Source organism: Cervus canadensis, chromosome 1 (genome assembly GCF_019320065.1).
Source record: "Cervus canadensis isolate Bull #8, Minnesota chromosome 1, ASM1932006v1, whole genome shotgun sequence".
NCBI classification, from domain to species: domain Eukaryota; kingdom Metazoa; phylum Chordata; class Mammalia; order Artiodactyla; family Cervidae; genus Cervus; species Cervus canadensis.
In genome coordinates this window covers 76,729,994-76,751,452 of record NC_057386.1, presented here as the reverse complement: position 1 = coordinate 76,751,452, position 21,459 = coordinate 76,729,994, and the positions used below count along the sequence as shown (strand labels likewise).

The window sequence follows — 21,459 nt, the reverse complement described above, 5'->3', positions numbered from 1 at the left end:
TCAATTAAAGATCCCACGTGCTGCAGCTAAGACCAGGTGCAGCCAAAAAAATTAGAAAAAAAAAAAAGAAAGCAAAGAAAATCCATTTATTTATTTGAAGAGACTAACCTCCTCTCTTCTCTGAAGAAAATAAGACAAAATCTATGTTGCAAAAGAGGCAGACACTGTGGGTGGTCAGCCCAACCCTTCTTTCTCTTTCCTTCCTTGATGGGAGAATTTCAGCTTTGTTCAGGCCCTGGTATCCTTCCCCACAGAGCTGTATGCTTCCCTCAGATACTAATGGTGCTCCCACGGTCCATACAAGGTTTCCTCCATGGTAGAGACCACACAAGAGACTTACCTTTTCACCTACTGTGTATTGCCAAATCTGGCTGTGATGTCTGGAACTGTGACAGCCACTTTGTGACTGTGGGGTGAACTGGCCCCTAAGGGCAAACCTGACCTGCGAAGAATTGCAAAGCAGAAAGATAGAAAAAAAGTTGGTTAGAATTAACCAACTCCAGGGTCACTCAACACTTCTTGTGATGTGAAAGAGTAAATCTTAATTGCTTCAGCTATATTGAGGCAGGTTTTTATGTTTCTTGAAGCTAGAAACATTCTGATAGTTGCAAGAGTAAAAATTTGGTAGCAGTGTAGATGGAGCCATTCGTCCTTTTCTATGTATATTGTAAGAAGTGAAGCTCTAAATTCAAAATCATGGCTTTTGGTTTTCACAGAGAAACAAAACTTTAAGAAAAACACACCAATACTTTGTAGGGGAGTTTGCATCATCTTTTTATATGGAAGGCAACTGTTATTTTCTAAAATATTTGGGGCAAAACTTTCTAGTTGAACAACCCCAAACCCCAATCTTCTGAATGACTGTTCTCTAATTCTAATTCTAGAAATGACTGCTGAAATAATTTCAAATTTAGTATGAATTACCAGCCTAAGTGATCTGGAACATTAAAGCCCAAAGGCAGATATTTTATAAACAGTGTATGTGGGGCAATTACTGAGCATAAAACAATTTGGTCTCGATCTTCCTCACAATCCCTTATTCTACAACCCTTTAGCCCACCTCCATCTTAACCCGCAAAAAATTACCTGATCCTTCACTTTTGAGAGTTCGGCTTCTTAGATTTATTTCAGTTTTATTCATTTTAATCTCACACTCCTCTGCCTCACAAGCGGGAAGAATACTGGGCATTGGTGAGTGAAACTCTGCCTTAAGGATCCAGTGTGTGGATGGGTCTTCATCCAAGTGGTAAAGCTGGTCCCATGCTGGTTTGGACGGAGTCATCTCACTTGCTTCAGTGGAAGGAAGCGTGATAAGAGCTAGGAATGGGCAGCCGAGGGGGCTAAGAGAAAGCAGGCGTGCTCATGGATTGCTCTAGTTTGACATCCAACTGACTCACATAGCTTGGCCCAACTCACTGGAATTCACCGCTTTGGGACCCTGGGCAGATGGTGCAGTCGATAGCAAAGTACTATTTTTATCCCCTTTGTCACTGGCTTTTGTGCTTTGGGAATGTTGTAGGGGAGAATTTGGGGAAGTTGATTGTGATTAGGCAGAAATAAGGGGTTACAACTGAGTGAAATAAGTCAGAGAAGGAGAATTATTGTATGGCATCCCTCATATGCAGAATCTGAAAAGATATGATACAAATGAACTTATTTACAAACAGGAATAGATTCACAGATGTAGAAAGCGAATTTATGGTTGCGCGGTGGGGGGTGGGGGTTGGGCGGCGAGAATAGTTAGGGAGTTTGAGATGGACATGTACACACTGCTACGTTTAAAATGGACAACCAACAAGGACCTATGGTGTAGCACAGGGAACTCTGCTCAATGTTATGTGGAAGGGGAGTTTCGATACGTGCATATGTATGGCTGAATCCCTTTGTTGGTCACATGAAATTATCACAACATTGTTAATCGGCTATACTCCAATTTAAAATAAAAAGTTTTTTTTTTTTTTTTTAATGCAATAAGGGGTTCCTAGCTTCCTTGGCTCAAAGCCATCCTAAGATCACCAATATCTATCATGACATCTAACAATGTTCCTGTATCTTAACCATGAGTCTCCCATTCTTCTTACCTTTTCCCTGATTTTCTCTTTTCCATTCAATACTCTTAACATTTATGGAGTTGATCAGATATATTTGGCCGATGTTGCTAATTTTTCTGGATTCATGGGTGTATGTGGTATCATGCCAAATACACAACAAGTTTCTGATCTTTCCACAGCCCTCTCTCAGTTCTTACTATAACGCTTTGAAAATGGTAAAAGGTGAATACCATTTTGAAACTAGTTCAAATGTGAAGTTTGCATAGTAATTTAAATATATAGATAGACGTGGCATGAGAAATGTTACTGCTTTTCCGTCTCAGGCAAACAAAGGAAGACAATGACAGGTGATTGTATATTTTGTTTAATACTTGCATTGTTTCTATAGCGCAATTATAGCAATCTTTAAATTGACTTCTCATTACAAATATTTGTCAAGTTTTGTTTCAGAAACATTTTTCCTACTCTCTTGCACATGCACCCAGACACACTACAAAAAACTCATTCATAACACAGTAAGGGCAAACATTATTCATGTAAACATCTTTCATTAATTTCCCATAATTTAAAAAAACCATAGAATTATAGATATTGAATAAGGCTCATAGATTTAGTTCAAATTCCACAAAAGACCAATCAAAGATGCTCATTAACTGTGATGAGGTTAACTTTTGGTTGCAATAAATGCTGAAAGCATTCCCTTGGCTTCCAATCCTTAAACATACCTCACAACCTAATCAATTTGTTTCAGGATAAAAAGAGAACACAGAAAACGCAGGAGAAAAAACTCTTGAAGTAGGGAGCTCAGAACCACGAACCCAACTCTCTTCTATGATAAGCAGACACTACGTAGTCCCTGTAGGTTCCCAATGCATGTATCGAGATGAATGACAGTCATCCAAAATGTAACCAAGTTGTATATTAAGATACATCAGTACGTGTGTACATATTGCTAGTATACACAGTGAAAATCTGTCATCATATTTATCATTTCATTTCATCCAGGACCAAAGTGGAAAAAAACCAAACCCACTCAAGTTGACTATCATTATAAAGGAGCGTTCTAGTAAGAGTCAGGGCAGTTGGGAGGTATGTCCTAGGGAGGTGACTGGTCTTGATGTTAAAACGACTTCCAACAACGGTGTGTCAAGTCACAGACAGAGGAAGCAATGATCTGTGTTATCCAAGGATGTCTCTCTCTGGTGGAAAGTTCGGGGCTTGGGTGCATAGTCGTCCAGAGCCGAGACAGAAGTGGACTGTGCTGGGAAATGGGCCCCGCCTTGCCAGCAGGACCCGCCTCCATCCTCTCTCGAGGTGAAGGCCCAGAGGCAGGGACTGCTGGCAAAACCGTGAAGCCCCACCCGGGGGATCTGAACCCCAACTCCGCTCAGGGCAGCCTCCCTGACGTGTGTGACTAGGCAGTAAGGTGGCGGTGGATGGCGGCCAGAAAACCCGTTCCAAGGTTCCCACGGCCACGTCTGCCTTCTGATTCTGCTGCCCTGCAAAGAAATTGTGCTCCAGATAACTGCACCAGTGTCTCTAATGCCTCTGAGTCACTCCCCGGCCCCCAAAGGCCTGGAGTGATGTCACGAAAGGGTGGACACAACTCCACGAGCACCTAACTTCCACCAGGAAGCGGCTGAGGCACTGGGGAAGCCTACAAGCTCTCTCCACGTCGGCGGCAACAACGCGGGGAAGTTGCCATGCGTCAGAGTTATTTGTAGGCTTTTGATTCTTTAAAAATCAAAATTGATCTGCATTGTATCTCAATAGACTCAGAGGATTCTCACCAAAAATTTTTGCAATTTGTTTAAATAGCACTGGAATAATTCAACTTCATTTAAATATATTCATTCTACCATGAAAATAGTTCATACAAACATCTATTTACATACAAACACATTAAAATTTGTGAAAAGGGTTTCCATCCCTGTGGTTGTATGGCTTGAAATAGTTTTCATTGCTTTGAATATGTCTGCACACATTTGGCAAAATAAAACCGTAACAATTTAGTATTTTTAAAATAAAAACAGACACCGAAGTTCCAAATTCCTGAAAGAAAAGAAAAAAAAAGAAAATCTATCAAGGTACCTCAAGTAGATGTAAAAATTTCATATATTTTGTGAACCTTTGATCTGCGGCAAATAAACAATACCACTATCAGTCTTGCAACATAGTTTTGCTTGTTTTTCTAAAACAGAAGATGTCTGGATTCTAAATCACTACTCTTAAGACAGAAACTTGAGGCAACTGTTTTAAAACAAAGCACAACAGAAGAACGATACCTTCCTGGAAGATCTTAAATGCAGTTTGCAGTGAGTGATTTAAAATTTCATAGATTAAAGGAAAGTTACTAAAGTGCCACATACGACTCATGGAGAAGACAACCCTTGAACTCACTGTTCACAGTTACTGCAGTTTTATGGTTACAACTAAATATTGTCAATGGTTACACTTGGCCTTCACGCTGGCCTTTTTTAGGTTGTTGGTGATGAGGAAATTGTTTTTCAAGTGTGAAGAACCCCCAGAGGGCAGATAAGTTTAAAGACAGCCTCAGACAGGTTCAAAGGGGTCTTCAACAACAAATTTTCTTCTCAGTTTCTCAGGCAGACCAGGGATGAAGCAGGTTAAAATAAGAATAGGTACTGCAAAACTCAAGTCTTCCATGCCAGTAGCTTTTTAATCTCATCATTCCTTTTCCAGAAATTCAGTCCTTACTTTTTTTTTTTTTTCTGAGTCCATTCAAATGTCCATTTGGGGACATACTCCTACAGATTAGTTCCTATTCCTAACTCTAACACAAGATAATATTTTGTCATAGAAAAGCTGCTAAGGAAAGATCTAGTCATGCAGGAGTTGGACTAAGATGGCTCTGAGTGAATCTCCTGGGGACCATGGCATCACACACCCATCTCAGCTCTGGCGCTTTTGGGGGAGCCAGAAAGTTACTCCTCTATCCCCACTACACGGATTCTTCCACATTTCTGTGCTGTTGCTCATGAAACGACCTGCTTCCTGACACAGTTCCTTCCACAGCAGATATCAAGATTCAGTAGAAAAATACATCCCTCAGCTTTGGCTCAAACAGGGAAAAAACACCCTTATTCCCTCAGCAGTTCATTCCTCAGGGGACCCCAATCCCCTTAATGGTTTTGTCTACCTACAGAACACAGTGAGTCTTAAGGCGCCCTCTGCCCCCACCCTGTGACGAAGTCTTACATTTAGGAGTGTGTCGGGGGAGGGCAGGGGACAGCAGGAGCAGTAGATTCAGACATGGATGCAGAGTGATGGAGAGAGGTACTCCTGGAGGGAAAGACAGACAGACAGGGCTCCGGGGGCACACACAGAGGCAGGAGACTCAGGACAGAGGGAGCAGGAGGGAGGGATCAGCTGGTAGGTTGTTATGTAGGCACACCGGGGTGTTCTCACAGACAACAGAGAGAGAAGAAAGGGGAGGGCAGGAGAAAGAAGAGCCGGAGATGCAGAGGCTCAGCTTGGGGTACTGCCTCCTCTGATGTGTCTGAACGTCACAAACACACTGCCAGACTCTGAACTCAAAGTGTTGACATTCACGACCTCATCTGAAAAATGGATTTGTGCTGGTTAATCACTACCATTTAATTCGATCACTTTTATCAAAAGAAAAGAGAAATTCCATTTGAAGGGGGTAGCCCATTGGTATAGAAATTACACCCCACGGCAGCCTCAAGTCCTTGCCAGACCTCCCCCTGACCTCACTCCCAACCCCACTGACCGGGGGTAGTTCAAGCCATCTTTCTCCGGAGACAGTCACTCACTTTGGGACACGTTTGAATGAAAGCACCTGTCGGAATACAAGTCCCAAGACTCCATCTGTCTGTCACAGTTTACTGAACGGTCTCTTTCTACAGAATAGAAGCGATCCTATCCTGGTGCCTTTTAATCTGAAAACTTTTCAGTTCCCTTCATGGAAGATCTTTCTGGCTTCTCACAAGTGAACCAGCAGCATATCTCCCTGAAACCAAGGCCACTGTCGCTCTGCCAGGGACACAGGGGCTCTGGGAAAGCCTGGCCAAGGGGAAGGCTGCATCCTGTGCCTGGAGCTAACTGCCAAAACTGAAAGTTGTGAGCAGCCCCTGGATCAAGCACTTCTGTGAAGTTCTTCCCAGAGCATGTGTAACTGACACAAAACAGCAAACTTCCTCCTGCCTGTTTCTTTTCTGCTTTCTGAGCTTTCCCTAGTTACAGGAGCTACAGCGTGGAAGGCTTCAGCTATCAAGACCAGACTGACTTGGTGACAGGTGCTCCGCTGACAGCTGCAACTTGGAACAAACGCTAATCTCTAGACCGCCCAGCTCCACAGCGAGGCATCTAGGGAAGGCAGAGCTGTGGCATGTGGCGAGGGCGCTTGCCATAACCCCCAAACTCTCAGAATTCATTCAGAGCAATCCCAGTTAAATTACATACCTAATTAGCTAAACTAAAAAACAGGGGGTTTTCTCCTTATTTCTGCAGTTGTGATTACACATGGCTAGCAAAATGACTGAAATGCTATTGATACTGTTGCTTTTAAACTATACAGGTGTTAATCTTAATTCACAAGGCTCTGAAGCAGGTAAATGCTTTGAAATTACAATGATGAAGAGTTTTAGCGGTTAAGGTTTGATTTGTACCTAGTGATCAGTACGTCTCTCTTAATAGTAGCGATTTAGAAAGAAACAAAACAAAGGACTTTGGAATTCTGGATTAGAATTCAAGTTTGCTATTTGACTTTTGAATTCAATGCACTGTGCCACAAGCCAGACTGCTCTATGTTATGTACATTTAATGTGTACCCAAGGAGAAAAAAAATGACTAGCACTATTGAAGATACTGCAAAATTGCCACAGTTACTGCTTAGAAATACTAATTTCCCTCTCTTCTTTCTTAAAGTATATATTACAACTCTTCCATAACTTAATGCAAACAAAGTAAATTCATTTCTTCTCACATCTTAAAGCAAAGATATCTTTGTTTACATGCGAGAATAATAATTCTATAATAATAGCCTGGCCCTAGGAGCCAGGTCTTTATACTAGGACATAATAATGAAACAATGACAGATCGATAGAAAGAGCCAGAGAGACCTACACACTGGCGCTGACATGAAATCTGTTTGGAAGTTTTCTCTCGTGAAAGATACCTAAGAGAGAGAAGAGGACTAAGGGGTGAACGGACTCAAAAAGTGGGGTTCTGTTCGCTAGGGGGAAAAAACAAGGCCATTCTATTGCAAGAGACAGATCAAAGGTTAAAAGGCAAATTATACTACATTTAGAGAATAAAAATGTAGTAATTCTCCCCTTCATATGGCGCATATGCAAGTATGACAGAACAATTTGCATTGGCCATAGAAATAAACCTCATGGAAAAACCACTGACTAAAAATGACTGAAAAAACCCCCTTTTTTCCCCTTTTTTCAGTCTAATCATTTGGCATCTCTGAAGTGGTACAGATTTAGACTTGAACCACCCAAGAACATCATGCTGTCTTCTGTCAAGTGCGCCGACAGTACCTCTCGGGAGGGCGTTGTTGCGAGGCTAGCTAATTTTAAATCTGGTATGAGTAATACAGTCAGACCTAGTTAGTATTCGAGAAAGTCGTAGCGAACGCAGAGTGAGAGGGTGTGATGTCACAGCATGAGCAGTCCCTGGTTGTCCCGTTGTCGGATAAACGTAGTGCATAGATCCAAGTTTCTGTTCCAGGTCCCCTGCAGCCCGGAGCCAGGCCTTTCACTTCTGCTGGGTGGCCTGGAAGGCCTTCAGCTCCACCTGGTACCACTCGGGAGCTTCTGGCCCACTCTTCCCTGGGGGGCTGTGGTCGTAGCCGTAGGCAACGGTGAGTTCCTCGTCGGCCTCCACGGCTCGGAGGGTGCGGATGCATTTGATGGGCCCGAACCGGGGGTGGACAAACCTAGACATCAAGATGCACACAGTCATTCCTGGGTGGACCAGAAGGTCGGACACAAAGGCTAGAAGGGCCGAGACAGGAATCACCCACATGCTTTGCCCTGGACACCAGGGGCAGGTCGTCAGTGTGAGGGTCACAGGAGAGTCAGCATCAGCATTCCCTGGGAGCCTGGAGCTCATGGTGCACTTGGGCTACCCCACCCAGACCTGGCGGTGGAATCTGCATTTGAACACCACCTCCCCCTCCCCCAGGGGACTCTTCTGTGTGCACGCTCAGTCACTCAGCCGTGTCTGACTCTCTGTGGCCCCACGGACTGTAGCCCGCCAGGCTCCTCGGTCCTTGGGATTCTCCAGGCAAGAATACTGGAGTGGGCTGGCATTTCTTCCTCAGGGATCTTCCCAATCCAGGGATCGAACCCTCATCTCCTGTCTCCTGCACTGCACGCAGATTCTTTACCACCGCATTGAGGCTTAAAAAGCATGGCCCTGGGACTTCCCTGGTGGTCCAGTTTTAACAACTGGACTCTCTGCTTCCAATGCAAGGGGCTGGGTTGGATCCCTGGTTCCAACTGAGATCCCACCTGCCATTTGGGATGGCCAAAATAAGCAAGTAAGTAAAGAAAAAGTATGGTCCTATCTTCCTTTTTGAGCATATTTGGCGCTCTGTCTTTATAAATCAACAGCCAGGATCTACCCCCAAAAATCTGTCTTTAATGAGAAACCGGATTCAGTGTAGTCTGTCAGCATTTCAGCTCATCCGGCCTGTAGCATCAGATTACCTGGCTGTGCCTCAGGGCAAGGGCACTTCTAGAGTTCTAAGAGAGAGCCCTGTGGATTTTCAAAAGCAAAAAATGCTGTATTCCATCCTGTACTTCTTGAGGAAGTGTTATTTTCTAGTTTTGAAAGTAAATGAAGATTTCTTTCCAAGAGGGAAGCCCAGACGCTCTGCCATCCTGCTTCTTTCAGATTTCCCGCTGACCCACGCTGTGAAGGGAGAGGCTGGGCTCCTGCTAGGATTATGCTCATCTGCCGAAGGCTCCCAGCCCGGCAACAGCTCCCTGCAGGAGAGCAGGGGCTAAATAAGTATTAATAGATTTGTCTCCTCTAACAAAGGATTCCCAAGTGGTGCTGGTGGTAAAGAACCTGCCTGCCAATGCAGGAGATGTAAGAGACTTGGGTTTGATTCCTGGGTTGGGAAGATCCCCTGGAGGAGGGCATGGCAACCCACTCCAGTATTCTTGCCTGGAGAATCCCATGGACAGAGGAGCCGCTAGGGCTGCAGAAACATGGAAGGCATGGCCAGAAAAAATCTTATATTTTTGTATGCATATGGTTGGATCTGCCTGGTTCATTTACAGTTACATTTTGAACAAGAGGCACTGAAACGTCACAGAAGGTCCTAGATCCTAAGTTAGATGGCACATGGCGCATGATGGCAAGCACTTGGTGGGAGAGGTGTGTCTGCAGTGTATGGACGTACTTTGTGTGGGATGAAGGGCAACAACTGCACCCTCACTTCAAGGGGTGTCAACGTCTACCCGTTCTGGGTGTCTTGTTCCCTGGCAAGCACACTTGATTTGGGGCTGAAGATGCTGGTGTGAGTCCTGGTTCCACACGTTGTTACTGCTTCCTTCTGGAAACTCACCTCTGCAACTCTGAATCTCACTTTCCTCCTCTGCAATCGTAAGACTAGTGATTCTTATCCTCCAAGAGTTCCTGCGGTGACAAAGTGCTATGGCTGGGCTCAGGCACTTCAGTCATATCTGTCTTTGCGACCCTGTGTAGCCTGCCAGGCTCCTCTGTCCATTGGATTCTCCAGGCAAGAGTACTGGAGTGGGTTGCCATTTCCTTCTCCAGGGGATCTTCCTGACCCAGGGATTGAACCTGCATCTCTTATGTCTCTTGCACTGGCAGGCAGGTAAGTTCTTTACCACTAGCATGTGCCTGGCACAACTGAAGACTCTCATCAGTTACTCATAAGCACGTAAGCAAGCCTGTGGGTGTGTGAGATTGAGCACATGCGCAGAATTCTCAAATGCACTCTGGCACAAAAAATATTCCTGGACCAGGGATTTGGGAATTACTTATTAAAATCGCAACTCTTGGTCTCCAAAATATTTCATTAAAAAAGTAATACTCCTTACAATAGAATATCACTCAGCCATAAAAAGGAAGAAATATTGCCATTTGCAGACATGTGGACAGACCGAGAGATTATTATACTAAGTGAAGCAAGTCAGACAAAGACAACTGTCATGTGATATCGCTTATATGTAGAGTTGAAAAAAGTGATACAAATGAACTTAATTTACAAAATACAGACTCACAGACATAAAAAAACAAACTTACGGCTACCAAAGGGGAAAGGTGGGGAGGGAGGAGGGATAAATTAGGAGTATGGGATTAATATTAATAGATATACACTACTATGTAGAAAGTAAACAATAAGAACCTACAGGGAACTATATTCAGTATCTTATAATAACCTATGAAGGAAAAGCATCTGAAAAAGAATACATATATGTATATCTGAATCATTTTGTCATACACCTGAAACTAACAGAATATTGTAAATCAGATACTTCAAAAAAAAAAATACTCCTGAAATGGAGCTCTAGTTAACCTTGCGGTACACCAAAAAATAAAAAAAAACAATCCCACAAAAAGCCTAAGATTTCTCTTATTGTCCTCTTGCATTTTCATTTTCCTACTCATTTTCATTATTTTCAGAGTAGAAAACAAACAGACTGAAAAGAAAGAACTCAGTCTCAGGTGCCGATTCCGCAAGGCAGCCCTAGAGCACAGAGGTTACGAGCACCTCACTTTGACAAGAGTCCTGTGTTTCTTGTCCCTGATCTGGGATACTGGCAATAACCACCAGTAATACTGGCGGCTCCACGAAGTTACTGGGAAGATTGAATGACATCGTGCACAGAAGCCTGTACCACAGTGCTGGCCTGCAGAAAGCGCTCAGGAAACACTGGGCAAGACCAGCCCTCAGGCCAAACCTCTGACATGCATTCGGCTCCTTCTTGATGAGCAACCTAGATCTACAGCAAGGAAAGCAGTTCCTGTCTGTCCATTTGGCACAATGTACTGGACCACAGCTCAAGCGGCTTACAGAAGCTGTTGTTCTGTGTTAAAGTGTGCATAACAGCACCAATGATTTTAGAAGCAAATGAATCCCATGGACTGGTATCTGAATGTTCTGATTGTTATTCAGGTAGTCTCTCCTGGGGCTTCTCAGGTGTCGCTCGTGGTAAAGGACCCACCTGCTAAGGCAGGAGACGTAAGAGATGTGGGTTTGATCCCTGGATCAGATCCCCTGCAGGAGGGCATGGCAATCCACTCCAGTGTTCTTGCCAGGAGAATCCCATGGACAGAGGAGCCTGGCAGGCTACAGTCCATAGGGTCGCAGAGTTGGACACGCCTAAAGTGACTTGGCACAATCTCTCCATGACCCCAAATAATTAATCATTCACACTGGGCTTGAAAAAAAAATTTCTGAGGAGGGACTTGATTTTGCACAAATGGTTCCTTCTCTTTTCTCCTGTGGTCTCTTACTTTTGATGAGAAAAATCATATCCTTGCCATGAAATCACAAAACTCATTCGTTTTAAGGGGCGGCCTAAGTAGCATTTATAATCCTTCATTACCACGGGTTAAATGGTTGTTGTTCAGCTGTGTGCAGCCTGGAACGATGCTTTGGCCTAATTTACATTGGCCACGAAAGCCTTGGAGTTAATAACAGTGTCAGTTTCATTTCACATGACACATGTCCTTTGCCATTTCTACTCGCCCTTTAAACAGAAGTTGTAGCTTCAGTACTTGGTACTGGCTGCCAAGGAGAGCAAGTCCCTGCCAGAACAATTTTAAAGCCATCTCAGGGATGCAAGAAGGGACACTCGAATCCTGGCACTTCTCCTACAGATTAAATGCACACGATCTGATCCCGCTTATGTTAACAAGCAAGAGAACCAAGCAACAGCAAACTACAGCTGAGCAGAAAAGACTGCATGCGGCTCCTGGCTGCTCGGAGGAACTGTCATCCTCAGGCTGAGCTAAGGACAGCGGTGACGTGAAATCTCAGCTATCCCTTTAAGGAATAGTCAGAGATGCCTGACTTGGGGAAGATGGTTTGGGAGCACATGAAAACTACTATGATATGTGTAGGGCTACTGTGTGGAAGAGAGATTGACGTTGTACACTAGAAGAAAAGGGATAATTAGGGCCAGGGGCCGGAGAGGTCAGGGAAACCCACTGGGGCTCAGCGGAAAGAACTTTCTAGTCACCAGAGCCCAACAGCTAACTCCATCGCACGTATCTGTTTGTCCAGACAGCTGCCCTTGTGGATAATGGTACGGTTCTCATCCATGGAGGTTTCCAAGAGGTTCACTGTGCCATTGGAAGGGGAGGCTCAAACTGAAAGGGGTTACTTGATTTTTTAAAACTAATGACTGTGGGGAGATGTAATTCATGCTTCATAAAATGCACCCATTTAATGTGTACCATTCAGGGGTTTTCAGTTGTGCAACCATAGCCACTAACTTTGGAAGCCTCAAAAGGAACTTCCCACAACCTGAATGTCTATCAACAGAGGGATGAATAAAGAAGACATGGTACATATAGACAATGGACTGTTAAAAAAGAATGAAATAACGTCATTTGTAGCAACATGGGTGGCCCAGAGATTGTCATACGGAGTGAAGTAAGTCAGACAGAGAAAGAGGAATATAATATGATGTCACTTACACATGAAATCTAAACAAGTGATACAAATGAAAACTTATTTACAAAACAGAAATGGACTCACAGACTTAGAGAATGAACTTATGGTTACCAGAGGGGGAAGGTGAGGGGAAGGGATAGTTAGGGAGGTAGAGATTGCCATGTACACACCACTATATTTTAAATGGATAACCAGCAAGGACCTGCTGTGTAGCACATGGAACTCTGCTCAAGGTTATGTGGCAGCCTGGATGGGAGGGGACTTTCGGGGAAAATAGATATATGTATATGTATGGCTGAGTCCCTTTGCTGCCCAATTGAAACTACCACAATCTGTTAATCAGCTATACTCCAATATGAAATTATAAAAAGGAACTTCCACGCTCATTAGCCATCAACTTTTGCTCCCCCAACCCCGGCTCCTAGCTCTAGGCAAGCATTGATGGGCATTCTGTGTCTGGGGCTATAGAGGACTATTCACACAAATGGAATCAACATCACACGGTCTTTAGTGAATGGCTCCTTGCATGTTTTCAAAGGTTCATCCATGTTCTTGCCTGTGTCAGTATTTCATTCCTCTTGGCTATCAGATGATAGGGACTCTGATTTTATAGGTTTTTTTTTTTTTTCTAACACCCAGACCTCATGCCCTAGGTTTAGGATTTTACAGTCCTCCTTCCTTTCACATCATAAAAGGATTCCCTAATCTCTACAGTGCAAATTCAATTTGTACTATTACTTCCAATGACACTATCCTTAATTTTCCAGAATGAGAGAGCTGAAGAACAGAAAAAGCCACAATAAAACAGCAACCATGAAGTATAGTATTTCCGCAGCATGTCTACTCTTTGAAGCACTTTTCTATTTCTGGATTTCAAGTAGTAAGCATGAGTAGCCCCCTGGCCGAGGACCCTCTGATATTCTAAGGGGGCCACCTTCCTTGGGGCAGGATAACACCTCTGAGGTGCCCTCCTCATTCTCGGAGCCCCTCGGCACTGGCAGCTTGGGGTCCTACTCACATGTCATAGATACAGTTTGGAGTGAAGGAGTGATTTGCCTTGTGTCCCAAGGAGGCACAGTACTTGGATACGTGGTTGTAGGGCTCAGGCACATCAATGACCGTTTCCTCGTCAAGGGAGAGGGTATTCCCATTGAGAGCCCAGTCCCTGCTGTCGACCTGCAGAAAACAAGAAAGTGAATATTGGAAACGAGCTTCCTCCCAGGAACTCAAAGGCCACTGAAGATATTAACTCATTTATCCCTAACCTCATGGTTTGAGTGCCACGCATATGGCAAAAGCCTAAGGCAGCGGCCCCCAACCTTTCTGGCAACGGGGACTGGTTTTGTGGAAGACAATCCTTCCATGGATCAGAGTGGGGGGATGGTTTCAGGATGATTCAACTGTATTACATTTACTGTGCACTTTATTTCTGTCACTATTACATCAGCTCCACCTCAGATCATCAGGCAATAGATCCTGGAGGTTGGGGACCCCTGGCCTAAGGCATCCCTTGCACTTTGATGGTGCATACTCCACACACTGATGGTGGGAAGGGCATAAAAGAGCAGAGCAGGGCAGCTCAACTTCCTATTTATTTTTAAAGTAATTAAATTAATTGATTGATTGAATTTTGGTTGTGCTGGGTCTTCGCTGCTGCCTGGGCTTTTCTCGAGTTGCAGTGAGCAGGGGGCTACTCTCCAGTTGTGGTGTGCAGGCTTCTCATTGCGGTGGCTTCTCTTTTGGCTGAGCACAGGCTCTAAGGCACGCGGACTTCAGTGGTTAGGCACATGGGCTCAGTAGTTGCGCTCTTGCAGGCTAGAGCATAGGCCCAGCAGCTGTGGCTCTCAGGCTTAGTTATTCTGTGGCATGTGAGGACTCCCCAGATCAGCGATAGGACCTATGTCTCCTGCATTGGCAAGTGGGTTCTTTACCCCTGAGCCACCAGAAAGCGAAAAGTGAAAGTGTTAGTTGCTCAGTCATGTCTGACTCTTTGCAACCCCATGGAATATAGCCCACCAGGCTCCTCTGTCCATGTGAATTTCCCAGGCAAGCATACTGGAATGGGTTGCCAATCCCTTCTCCAGGGGATCTTCCCCACCCAGGGATCAAACCTGGATCTCCTGCGTTGCAGGCAGATTCTTTACCGTCTGAGCCACAGGGAAGCCCGTGAGCCACCAGAGAAGTCTTCAATTTACTACTAATTAACTTTCCCATCTTATTTTATAAAAAGAGAATTTGGAAGGTATTTGGGCCATGGGGGCAGGTAGAGCCCTTATGAATAAGACCAGAGTTCTTATAAGAGAACCCTGAGAGTTCCCTCATCCCTCCTGCCATGTGTAGTTACAGCAAAAAAAGGGACATCAGTGAAGCAGGAAGCCAGCTCCCACCAGACACTGAATCCGTTGGCACCCTCATCTTTGACTTCCTGGCTTCTAGAACTGTGAGAAAGAAGTTTCTGTTGTTCATAAGCTACCTAATCTACAATGTCTTTGCTGTAGCAGTCTGAGGTTGGCTGGAGAACGATATCTGAGCAATTTTATAAAAAAGCCTAGCCTTTTGTTCCTTTATATTCTTAGTGAACATTAAAGTAAAAGGACTAATGAGAAAACTAAGGGTGTCTGAAACAAAGCCCTTTACACAGTCAAACTGAGTCCCCACTTCTACCCCACTCACCTCTTGGTGTGTAATTCGGACTCCATTGTAAAAAGACATAACAGTATTGGGTCCCGCAGCTACTTTTGAAAACAGTCCTTCTCCAGCACTGGAAATGAGAGATTCAGCAACATAAACCCTAAAAAGAAAAAAAAAAAAAAGGCAAATGATTTGTTTTAGTTTGATATATCACCCCTTACTAACCACCCAAATACCATCATAGCTACAGAATCCAAAATGTCAGTTCATAGTAATCCAATGAGGCAGAAAGAAAAAGTGAAATACAGATTTCGGCACTGAAAGCTGGAGAACGGTGTATACTCATGACTCTCATTGCTCTCTAATAAAGGGATTATTAGCATACCTTCACAAAGTAACTCAGTGCTTCATATAAGGTTTTTAAAAATTTGTATGTTTTAATTAATGACAATTTCCACTGTCTTCTTGGACTATGCAAACATTTCCCAAAGCTAATTAAAACTATACCCAAGGTTCTCAACCCTGAGATGAATCTTCTACATAAAAGAGTGACAAATAATTAATAAAAGATACTCAATAAGTACTTCCCAACAAAGGAGTTTATAACAGATTAGCTAACTCTGGCCCCAGGATCAAATCTAGCTGTTGCTTGTTTTTGTAAATAAAGTTTTATTGGGACACACCCACACCTATTTGTTCAGTATTATCTATGACTGCTTTGGCATTACAAAGGCTAACTTGAATAGCTGCTGTAGAAACTCACAAAGCCTAAAATATTGACCATGTGGTCCTTTACAGAACAAGTGTGCCAAGTGCTGGTTTTAAGAAGATAGAACTCGTGATTACAGAACAGGATTTATTAAGAGAGTGAGTGTGAGCATGTTAAGTCGCTCAGTTGTGTCTGACTTCATGACCCCAAGGACTGTAGCCTGCCAGGCTCTCTGTCCACAGGATTTCCCAGGCAAGAATAGTGGGCTGGGTTGCCATTTCCTTCTCTAGGGGATCTTCCCGATCCAGGAATCTAACTCACATCTCCTATGGCTCCTGCATTGGCAGGCAGACTCTTTACCCCTGAACCACCTGGGAAGCCCCTTATTAGGAGAGTACCTGCCCCAATCACATAATTTCTGTTATTCCAGCCCCTGTGGTGGATAAAGAGTTTGGGGGAAGTGGTCATTTGGGATTTCTGTTATGTAGATCTTCTGTTTATTTCACGGGCTGGAAGGCTGAATTACTGCTTCCACCTCCTGACTCTCTCCCTGGGACAGAGTTATTCTGATTCTTGGTCATGTGACTGCCCTTCAGCTTGCATGGAGGATAACGTCCCTGCCCAACTGACTTGGTTTTGGCTGAGTGATCTGCTTTGCCACTAGGCAGAAGTGACTGCAAGGCTAGGTCTCGGGTGTTAAGAAGCATGGCAAGTTTCTGCCAGCTTCCTTGAGCTTCCATTCATCTCCACAAGGAGAAGATGCCCCAGGGGGCTGTTGTTTGCTTAGCCTGAGTCTTGGAATGAAGGCATGTGAGACAGACTGGAACCCAACTTGAAACCTGGAGCACAGCCTAGTCCAGCTGAGCCGAGTGGAACCCAGTCAAAAGTGGCTGAGCCTCAGCCAATCTACAGAAGTATGAGCGCAGAAGGAAATATTTGCTTTCATAAATCGCTGGTAGTCTAAGGCTACTGTTATGTGGCATCATCACAACGACAGTAACAAAAAAAAAAGATACATACGGTTAGGGGACTGTTGTGTTTGGGGGCTAACAAAGACCAAATCTTTCTCTCTGCAAAGAGGCCAGAGCCTCATCTCAAGAAAGAGGCCATTCATTCATTGTGACATTGTAGTGTCAGCCCTGTCAGTTAAACCAGGGAAGAGGCCTTTTCTCAGACGCGGACAGAAGAGAAACTGAATAGAAGCCACGATTACAGAGTGAGGCCAAGAGAAAGTCCACTGCAGATGGCGCTCTTACCCACAAACAGGCCAGCCACTGGGGCGCAGGAACCCCAGTCAAGAGACCAGAGAAAGCCATTCCAGGAATCCAGAGCTAGAGTTTAGCTAGCATGTTCAATGGAATGGGGCCTGACACTCGAATGGAGCTTAGAGAATTGTAATTTGTAAGCTGCAATGTTTTTATGCTTGTTACATTTTATTTATTCCTGTCTTCCCTTAGTGAATAAAGACATTATCTTGTGCTCCAGACCCTCTCAGCTGGGCTAAGTAAAGCAGCAGACATCTGGTTCTGCCTCGACTAGAGCTTTCAACAGTGTGAAATGTTCCCGAGGGGCTAGGAGAGGCTGCCACGCCAAGAGCCCCAGGAAAGTGGACGCCTGGGCAGGGTATAACGGGCTGCCTGACCCAACTGCTGTCCCCTCGAAGAAGCTTCACTCCGGGACCGACACACAGGCTGTTCTGTGCTTTATGGGCGGAGAAACTCTCTTACAGGGACAGATGCTGCATGACCATGAAAACACTCTTGCTCAGAATATACATTTTTTTTTTTCTGCTAGGGAACTCAGCCTGAGTAGAGGGCCACCAAGGAGCAGTAATTCCCACCACAAGAGTTATTTAATCTCACATAAATGATGTCATTAAAACTACAGGGGAACAATTACCTCTCCGACTCATATGGATCTGGAAGAAGAGCATTGGTAGAAATGCAAGATGAAGTTGACTTATCAAAGTGGTACACCGCACCTGAAAAGCAAACAAAAATTTCAGTACAGGCCCAGAGTCAGGGAAGTGCATCAGAAACATTTCTCTCTATCAATGGGACCAGCATAAGTTAAATAATGCAAAAGGTTACTCAAGTTAGACCAACTAGAATGAAATTCTTCAGTATAAATGGAGAGCTTTTTTTTTAATAATAGTTTTTCATGATAAGAAAGTTTACTTATCCTGAGTAAATGTGCAAACACAATAAAATTCTTAGCTTCATTCTCCATCATATTCATTATGCATCTCTTGGTGACTATAATGACATTCATTATTTTTAGGAGAATTTATTATTGTGAATACATAAATCCCAACCCATTTTGTCACCTAGTAAAAGATACACATATGGGTTTTCTTTCTTTTGCTGAATATCCAAGTGGAAAAAAATACAGAGAGATACTCAGGAAAAAGTTAATCTAAAGTAATAATTTTTTATTACTCCTGAAATGCTTTCACTGTGTTCAGGAATATAATAATGAAGATGGATACCATTTTACAAAGCATAATTTACTTTAGCTCTTTCATTCTTTAACTATCTGGAATTACACGCGTGACCTACACCTAAGCATCATCCAACCCATTGGTAGAACTCATGCTATACTTCCAAGATCATTTCTGATTTGAGAATCTTAAGTGTAACAAATATTGTCATAACATCAAATATTCTTATACTAGGGGATTAAAATCTGATGTTTCATTTGTTGAACTTTGTGATTCTGAATTGAGTTGCTAAAAGATATTTTTAGGTTATTATTGAATACAGCAATTGGATGCTTAGTAGATGGCATGGGTACCAGGTGATAATGTTAATTCTAATTAAAATATGTGATAGGATGAAATAGTTGCTGGCTGGCTAGATAACATGCTTCTCACAAGCAGGTTTACACCAGTAATTACAGACTGCTGTGCAAAATATAAATGGATAGTTTTCAGATTTGTTCTGGAGTTTTGTTATCAGGTCTTCACAGCCATCAGGAGTATCTCTTAAAATTCCATTTTTTGCTTTTGAATTCTCTTTATTCACATGATTTAAAAGCTACTTGTGTAATTAAAATTTTTAACTGAGAAAAAGCTTTGTCATGAAAACTTGAGATCCCTCTCTGGTTGGATAAGATTGGATAATAGTTTTAAATTTTCCTTGTGGTTTTTTTCACACTAGACACAGTCTGTAGAATCCAACCACCCACCCTTGGCAATTGTCTCCTTCACTAAAAATAAACATTCAGCCTCACCAGAATTAAGAACAGACTGCTTTTGATAAAGCATTAACAAAGTCATCTTATTTCTATTAAAGTGGTTCAGAAACCAATTAGTAATTTATTCCAGAAACGAAGGCACATAGCCACTCTAGAATTAACGTTAGTTTTCGGCAAAGAATTAGCCTCCAAGAACCCTCCAAGAGCACGAGGAAGATATACGGCGTTCCAAAGGCTAATAAGTAAAGAAACAAGTTTACTCCTGAAAAGTCAATTATTTTAGGCACTAAGACATCATAAATTATCCATTAAGCAGTTCCTAAGTAGTTACCAATGGTTACCAGGTCCTCTTTCTTTCTTTCTTTCTTTTTAATACCATCAAAACCCAAATTAATGTCTCAGACTAAAAGTCTGAGATCAGTCCACGTCACAATCCAGATCAGCCCATGTCACAGACCATTTGAGTATTTTGAAGAGAGAGAATTTAATACAGGGAACTGGTTACACAGAAGATGGAAGAGCTGAGAAGCCGAAGAAGGCAATGAAGAGCCCAGAAACTGCCAAGAGCAGAAAGCCATAACCCTGAGTCACAGGAGCAGCGCTAGTCACTCAGTCGTGTCTGACACTCTGTGACCCAAGGACTGCAGCCCGCCAGGCTCCTCTGTCCATGGGATTCTCCAGGCAAGAATACTGGAGTGGGTTGCCATGCCCTTCTTCAGGGGATCTTCCCGACCCAGGGATCGAACCCAGGTCTCCAGCATTGGCAGGCAGATTCTTTACCATCTGAGCCACAGAACCATCCCTGGACCTCTGGACCTGGGGGAGCCCAGGAAAGCTGGACCCGTGGGGAACCGTCCTGTTAGGATATGGAATCAGGAGACAGGCCCCTGCTGGGGACTCTATGGGACACACAGAGGGCTTCTCCCTGCTCCTGTCCTTGGCCTGTGGCCAAACCCAGACAGAAGTCAGAGGCACAGAGCCTGGGAAATGCACCAGAGAAGGGGTAGACACCCTGGCCTGCAGTAAAGCAGGGCAGGGAAGGCTGAGAACCAGCACACGACCGATTAAAGGAAGTTCAAGCAAGCAAAAAAAAAAAAAAAAAAACCCCTACACTTCCAAACCAAACATTTCTGTGGAATACACATCCTATTGTGCAGAAATTCTCCTAAGAACTCCCATCTCCTTTCCTTAGACTAAAACGTTCCTCACAAATGTGCTAAGTGCCAACTACACATAAAACACCATGCTAGGGGCTGTGCAGATACAAGCAGGAGTCATATCACATCTCTTCCTGCTTTCAAGGAGTCAAACTGTCTTCTCCAACGCTGACCATCCCTCCCTCTGCTCCCTTAGACAGGCCTGTGCTCCAGGCCAACTGAAGGTACCCTCTCCTCCCTCTTTTCCCCTGTCATTGGCACTATGACCTGGGACTGCAATTCATCCATTCACTTGACAAACGTTACTTCTAAGAGTGGAGCCAAGCCATAATGATGGAACAGGAAAGGATTCCTCTTGCAGTCCAGTGGTTGGGACTCTGTACTTTCACTGCCAAAGGCCCAGGTTCAACCCCTGGTTGGGGAACTAAGATCCTGCAAGCTGCAAGGCATGGCCAAAAAAATAAAAATTAATAAGGACTTATTGTATATTGCAGGGAACTCTACTCAATACTCTAATGGCCTATATGGCAAAACAATCTAAAAAAGGGTGGATATATGTGTGGGCATAACTGATTCACTTTGTTGTACACCTGAAACTAACACAACATTGTAAATCAACTATACTCCGAAAAACATTTAAAGAATTAAATTAAAAAAATGCAACTTCTGATTTAATAGTCCTGAAGGGGGCCTGACAACCTGCATTTCTAAGAAACATTCAAGTGATGCTGATAATTGCACTAAAAAAGAGACGGAATAAGCATTAGCCAGGGAATGGAATTGCTATGTAAAGAGGCGAAGAAATGAGGAGAGAAGAAATTCCAGGCAGAGGCACAAGAAAACTCAGCAAGAAGTGTGGAGAGAGAGAAGCAGTCTGTTGATCCAAGAGCACAGAGAGAAAGGAGAAGGCAGTGAGGAGGGTTTTAGGTGAGACACTGGCATTCTGCTTCCTCCTCCCCCAACCACTGGGCCAGAAGCCACATGACCCCAAAAGCCCTCATCTGTCAGCCAGTCAGGGGTTCAGTACTTGTAACTGGAAGAGGAAGGAGACAGAAACAAAAG

The 21,459-nt window shown here is 43.7% G+C and overlaps 1 protein-coding gene across 3 annotated transcripts in view; it reads right to left on the bottom strand.

Moving 5' to 3' along the window:
• Positions 1–2,399: 2,399 nt before the first annotated feature.
• SETD7 (SET domain containing 7, histone lysine methyltransferase) overlaps positions 2,400–21,459 on the bottom strand; it is a 52,421-nt gene continuing 33,361 nt past the window's right edge. For all 3 annotated transcript variants that reach the window (XM_043486031.1, XM_043486017.1, XM_043486023.1), the window contains exons 6-9: positions 17,945–18,026; positions 15,379–15,496; positions 13,724–13,881; positions 2,400–7,980 (exon numbers count right to left, since the gene is read on the bottom strand). In XM_043486031.1, the coding sequence (XP_043341966.1) occupies positions 7,800–7,980; positions 13,724–13,881; positions 15,379–15,496; positions 17,945–18,026 (539 nt within the window). In that variant the 3' untranslated portion in view covers positions 2,400–7,799. The remainder of the gene's footprint in view (positions 7,981–13,723; positions 13,882–15,378; positions 15,497–17,944; positions 18,027–21,459) is intronic.